The 6282-nt window shown below is 43.4% G+C and overlaps 1 protein-coding gene across 3 annotated transcripts in view; it reads right to left on the bottom strand.

The window, feature by feature from the left end:
* Positions 1–2646: 2646 nt before the first annotated feature.
* KIAA0319L (KIAA0319 like) overlaps positions 2647–6282 on the bottom strand; it is a 93364-nt gene continuing 89728 nt past the window's right edge. The window contains exon 22 of one of the 3 annotated variants that reach the window (XM_033954130.1): positions 2647–4003. In XM_033954130.1, the coding sequence (XP_033810021.1) occupies positions 3822–4003 (182 nt within the window). In that variant the 3' untranslated portion in view covers positions 2647–3821. The remainder of the gene's footprint in view (positions 4004–6282) is intronic. The other 2 variants (XM_033954131.1, XM_033954132.1) reach the window with 2 other exon arrangements.

The raw sequence follows: 6282 nt of genomic DNA, 5'->3' as shown, positions 1-6282 counted from the left end.
GTGATGCATGGGCTCAGGTAGTTTATTCCAGGCATAAGGGGCAGCAGTATGAAAGGAATGAAGTCTGCCACTGTAAGGCAAGATCCTGGCAGCCTGGCCACAGTGTTAGAGCTTCCAGCATGCAGAGGAAGTGGCAGAGACAGTGGGCCGATTCCCCCAGGAGCCACTCCTGCCCATGTCATCAATGAGATATGGAAGCAGACTGTTTAACAGAGCAGGCGACAGCGTGCTGTAGTCGAGTCAACCTATTTTCTAAGCCTCAGAACATTCCTGCCTCTGGAAGTTAGAGATGCTGGTAGGCCTGGGCAGAGCTGCAGAATTGGTGCAAGCGGCAAGTTTTAATCCATACAACCTAAAGGAATTATATTACCAACTGGGATAACAGGCTGTGTCCTGGAACTTCAGGCACCTGGTTTTGGGTTTTTTTTTATTGGCACTGCTGGAGATCTCTCACTCTAACAAAAGACAACAGTGAAATCATTTCAAAATAAAGCATTTTATTCAACTGTTCTCCAAGTAACTGTGTGGTTAAGGTGCTGTCCTGAGAAGCTCAGTAAAGAAGGATGGCATTAGGGATCCAAAGTTCGCAAAGCATCCTCAGCATCTGACTTAAACATGGACTGGGGCTGGAGAGGAATAAAAGGCCACACGCATTAAGGCTGCCTCCACAAACACTCCCATCGTCTCTTTCCAGATACCATGTTTTGGCAAGTGAAACCCTTTCGTGGGTTGCCTGGTTTAATGCAAGAGAATGACACGGTTACAGAATTCATCACTGTTTTCATCCATGCGGGAAACCGTCTCCATGTCATTCTTTAAGGAGAGAGGGAACAATCAAACGTGTGATTGGGCATCTTTGAGCCTTGCATTGAAGAATGTTGGTGTAGAAGGACTGAGATTGAAATAGACACTAAAGAATGACACGAGATGGTTTTTCCATGCTTAGCCATGAGGACAGGGACAAATTATGTCCCTGTGTCATTCTCCAAAGGTCCATTAAGCCCAGGATCCTGTTTCCAATAGTGGCCAACCCAGGTCCCAAGTACCTGGCAGAAACCCAAAGAGTAGCAACATTCCAGAGCTGAGATTGTGATGTCATAATGCCTCATTCCACCAATGCCTAAGAGCCAACCTCAGCAGTGATGTCACAATAGCTTGATTGTCCTGTACTTGGCTCACATAAGAACTATTACAGAGAATGGCATGGGGACAGTTGTCCCTGTCCCCGTGGTTAACCACGGAAAACCATCTTCTTATCATTCTTTAAGGAGAGAGGGAAAAATCAAGAGTATGATACTGACTCTCAAAAGCCTCGTATTGAGAAATGCTGGTGTAGACTGAGGTTGAGAGAGATACTAAAGAATGAGACGGGATGGTTTCCCGCGGTTATCCGTGTGAATTCTGTCACCGTGTCATTCTCTAAATTGCAAACCGCTTCAGTGTTTCACAGCACCTGCTCCTGGACCTTACACTCCTTTAAAAAATGCAGTGATAAAAATCCAACCAGACCCTACACGGTCCGTGTTTCGGCGAACACGCCTTCCTCAGGGGTCCAATTCTTTATATGTGAGTTTGCAAACCACTGGACCCCTGAGGAAGGCATGTTTGCGAAAACACGGACCGTGTAGGGTCCGGTTGGATTTTTATCACTGCATTTTTTATCATTGTACTTTTTTAATTGAATTTTCATGTTTTTATATATCAGTGTTTAATAAATTATCTCCAGATCATCTGTATCCACAGTTTTTTGTTTTCATCGGTGGATTGTTTTCACTGTGGATTATTGGGTCTCCCCATTTTTCTTTGAGGGGTCAAGTAACCTCAGACCTCATGTGTGCACTGGGAAGGGAGAAGTTGGGACATCAAACCCTCACAAAGTACAATGTAATGAATACCACACAAAGTCTTTCGGTAAAAACATGGCCTCAGAACAATGGAAGCAGCTTTTATCGCTGTGGAACTCTTACCGTAAAAGTGAGGCTTTAATCAAACAGGTGTGTGCCGAGAGCTTTCTAGAGGGTCCAGACACTAGAGAACACTTTTTCCAGAGCATTTCATCTTTCTGCTCTCCTTCACCATTTTGACCCTCCCCTTATCTCCCTTTTATATCACATCAGCACTAACGCCCCACTGGGGTTACATAAATTCTTGAGGTCGGGGGACGTACCCATCACCAAGACAAACAGGGGAACCATCCACCCAGAAAAGTTTATCCGTACAGCACAAGCATTAAAAAAACCCCCACAAAACAGAAAATGCAAATAAAATCCAGAGACTATGAAAAAAATAAACGAGCTAAGGGGGTAAACAAATCAATCAAGGCCGGAAAAGAAGAGACAATTAAGATAGCCCAGTTAACCTGTGCACATGCGAGACAGCTCCTCTGCAATACAATTACTTCTGTGAATTTTGTCATCATCTTGCTACGTTTCTGGGAGACGAAGCAGCTCCGGTATCACGGTGATAGAGCTCGAGAACACAGATAAGCTCAGCTGTCCATTTACCATCAGCCTAGGGCGCCATGGACTAAGTGCCCAGAGCAGTGAGACAACTGAATCCACAGTACCCACCAGTAAGCAGCTTAAGGCTTCAGGTGCTTGAGGAGCGTTCCACTCTGGAGCACAGTTGATGAGGGGTGTTCATCAGTCCTTCAAAGATTTTTATTTCATTTTACTTAAATTTGTTATAATCAGTAGTATCACACTTTGCTGCTAAAAGGCAAAATACAATCAATCAGTCTTTCACATCATATGGTTTAGAAATACTTCATCAGTGACTGCACTGTTAGCTGACTCCCAGAGCCTACAGGTGTTTGGGGAACGGGCGAGAGGACGGCTGGGATTCTTGCCTCTCATTTCCTACTCTCTTACCCCCCAGACACAGTCAAATCTACACTCCAGGACGGGATGGTCTGCATATTTGCACTGCTTGAACACCAGGCCTTCTCCCTGCTAGGGTCTCTCAGTTTTAACAAAACCTTTCAGACTATTCATGGACATTTATTTCACATTTAAATCCGGGGTGGGGGCTGGGGCCTGAAAAGAGCAGCAAACTGGTATATAATAACTGTTATCTGTTATGTAAAAGCAGCTCCATCTATGGCAGAGCAGGTCACCTTACCCCATCTTAGATTAGCTAAGTCGCATGGTTATACTGAAGAAAACAGGCGAGAAGTGTAATCCCACCAGCAGATAAAAGATTATCTCCTCAATTCACAGTTTGAAACCGAATGTGATGCTATGGGCTTTCAGGTCACCTGTGCTACAAAACGACATTCTCATTTCCAGTGACAAGACCTAAACAAAACACAGCAGCACTCCCAATTTGGGTGGGTTTAAGGAGAGACAGATACAGCACCTGCTCAGAGGTCATCTTTGCACCCCTGGCTATTAGTGCAGTGAATGTGCCCAAGCGGAGGTGATGAGAGCAGCGCCTCATAGCTAAAGACCCACCTTGAGGGTTCCAGGTCCCAGACCCCAGTTACAGTATCCCTACAGTCCAGGAGAGCCCCCAGCTCCTTCTGCAAGGCAGGGTGACAGGTTTGTAGTCTTCAGTAGTGGGACAGCTCCGCGGCTGCTGCAGGAGTGGTTCTATCCTTCAAAAAGGTGGAGGGGTCCCAGAGATCTGCTCCTGCTGAGGAGCTGAACTCCTTATTCCACGTGTCCCTGAAAGGATACAATTTGATTTTGTAATCTCTTCACAGTTTTTCTGCCAGTTCAAGTGTTGACCAGTTTGCAACCAGTGAAGAGACAACAACGAACGAAAAGGCAACCTCAGGCCTCTGGCAACGGAAGTCCCGGCTTCTTGCCTTTCTCTTCCTGCTATAAGATCTCCTCTCTTTGGCTCTTGGGCATCACCTGGCCATTCCGCAGGGAGCCATTCTGGCTGCGGAGGAGTTTTCCCTTCTCCCGGTCCGGCCATGTGAAGATAGCGTCATCACTGTCCATCTCCGACTCCGAGTGCATTAAGCTAGTATTCAGAACTTGAGCTTTCAGTCTGCTCCCTTTAACAACAAAAAAAAAAAAAAAGAGAAGAGTTCAGGGCTACGGAACTTGTTGTTTTTAACTCTTCACTCCCCTTCCCCTGGGACTCACAATAGCAATAAACCCTCTGGTGCAGATGGTGGCAGTTTCCAAGTTTAATATATTTTCATATACCGCTTATTGGTTTCCATCCAAATTTTTACAAAAATACAAAACTAGGGAAAACTCACAAGAATTATTAAAAACTCATTAAGGGACAGACTGGACACAAACCGGTAAGAGGACACATCATGTTAAAATAAGAAGAGATGGAGAAGGGACAAACCAAGAGGGTGGGAAAGGAAGAATGGAAAAGGAGAAGAAAAGAGAGAGAGAGAGAAAAAAAAGTCTAAAGAATTGGAATCAGAGGTAAATGTCGAGAACTAGGTATTGAAAGGGTATTAGGTGTCCCAGACAAACTGTCAGCTTTGTCCACTATCTCCCCCCTCCCCCAAAATCAATTAATTGCCAAATCCCTCTCGCTTCAAGATTTTGATAACTAAATTAACCAGTCTTAATTACCTAATGTCACCCTTACAAGAACAAGAATCCTGCACAGACTCAGGACTGGACATCCTGACATATATTCAAGAAAAGTCACCTAACGTTAAGTGTCAAATATCTGGCTGCTAGAAGCTAGCATTCACGCACCTAACTTCTTTAGGCGCAAACACTTACGCCAGCTCAATGACTAATGCAAACACGCAAGCCTAAATGTTGGCAGTTCAGCATTTTGCAGACTGCTGCCAGCGTTACGCCCAAATATTCAATGCCGGGCAGTATTCAGGAACTGGCATTGAATTTCCAGGTTTCCAAAGCTGCTAACGCAAACGGTTAAGTGTGATATTCAGCATAAAGATAGGTCTGGCTTTCATGAGTTCCACTGTTCCCTCTAAGCAGAGTGGGAGTTCTCCACTATTGTCTTCCTCAGGGGTCCCTTGAGGTCCTATGGAGATACTCGTGGATAAAATACGATAAATCTCTGCGCTGGCAAGACCCCTGAGGAAGACAGTAGTGTCGAAACACAGACCGTGTCGGGTCCATTATTTCCAGTGTATTAGGTCCTAGATATTTCCATGTGTAGTATTAATTGCTTCAATAAAGCCTTCATCTTGAACATCGTTTCTTGTTTGTGTTCTTACAAAAAAGATTCATAACTGCAAAAAACGAATGATCACTTCACTCCATTATTTCACCCTCTGCACTGGTTACCTGTACTTTATTGTCTTCAGTTTAAGATATTATGCTTCGCTTTTAAGGCCCATCTCTGGTACTTATCAGTCCTGGTTACCTCATATACTCCCACTTGTTCACTGCACTCTCTTGACAGCCAAAGCTTTTAGTGCTCCCAGCACAAAAAAAAAAAAAAGAAAGCTCCCTAGGAATGCACAAGGAATTCAACATTTTTTTTCTGGCTCCAAAAATTGTGAAACACCTTTCCCTCATACATCAAATCTGAATTATCTTTTACAAAATGTAATTTTTTAAAATTTTGAATTAGTTTCCTGTTACTTCTCAAATTAAATGAACTTGGAATATATGGTGTGGTACTACAATGGTTCTCTCAATTCTTAAAAAAACAGAACATATGAAGTTTGGAAGGATGACAAGAAATCCCAGCAATGGAAGGCCAGCTGCGGTGTTCCACAAGGCTCTCCACCATCACCTGCACTCTTTAACATCTATTTGAAAGCTTTGGGAAATAATCTGCCCTTGACTCAAGACCACATCCTATCCTACGCAGTTGATATCTTCATTCTTTGTACAGCCAAAGAATCCTTCGATAATACCCTACATCACTTGAAGAACACAAATGATGAGTTAAGCGAATGGACGATGAGAAACTTCCTCAAACTAAATAAATCAAAGACAAGAATATTATTATGGTTCAGAGACCATAATTTTCTACCTAGCACAGAACTACATGAGCGACTAAAGACAAAAAATTCCTTCAAAGTACTAGGAGCTACACTAGACTCGAACTCAACCTTCAACACGCATTATCACCTCTTTAGTGAAACAATTCTTCTTTAAGATGAGACAACTAAGGATAACACCAGTCCTAACACAGGACACTAGTACAATCTATCCTAATACCATACCTAGGACAAAGATTTCAAGCAGTTCTCATCATCAACCATTTCTTAACATAGTAACATAGTAGATGACGGCAGATAAAGACCTGAATGGTCCATCCAGTCTGCCCAACCTGATTCAATTTAAATTTTTTAATTTTTTCTTCTTAGCTTTACCCTGTACT

Source organism: Geotrypetes seraphini, chromosome 8 (genome assembly GCF_902459505.1).
Source record: "Geotrypetes seraphini chromosome 8, aGeoSer1.1, whole genome shotgun sequence".
NCBI lineage: Eukaryota > Metazoa > Chordata > Amphibia > Gymnophiona > Dermophiidae > Geotrypetes > Geotrypetes seraphini.
This window is presented reverse-complemented; position numbering and strand designations above follow the sequence as displayed.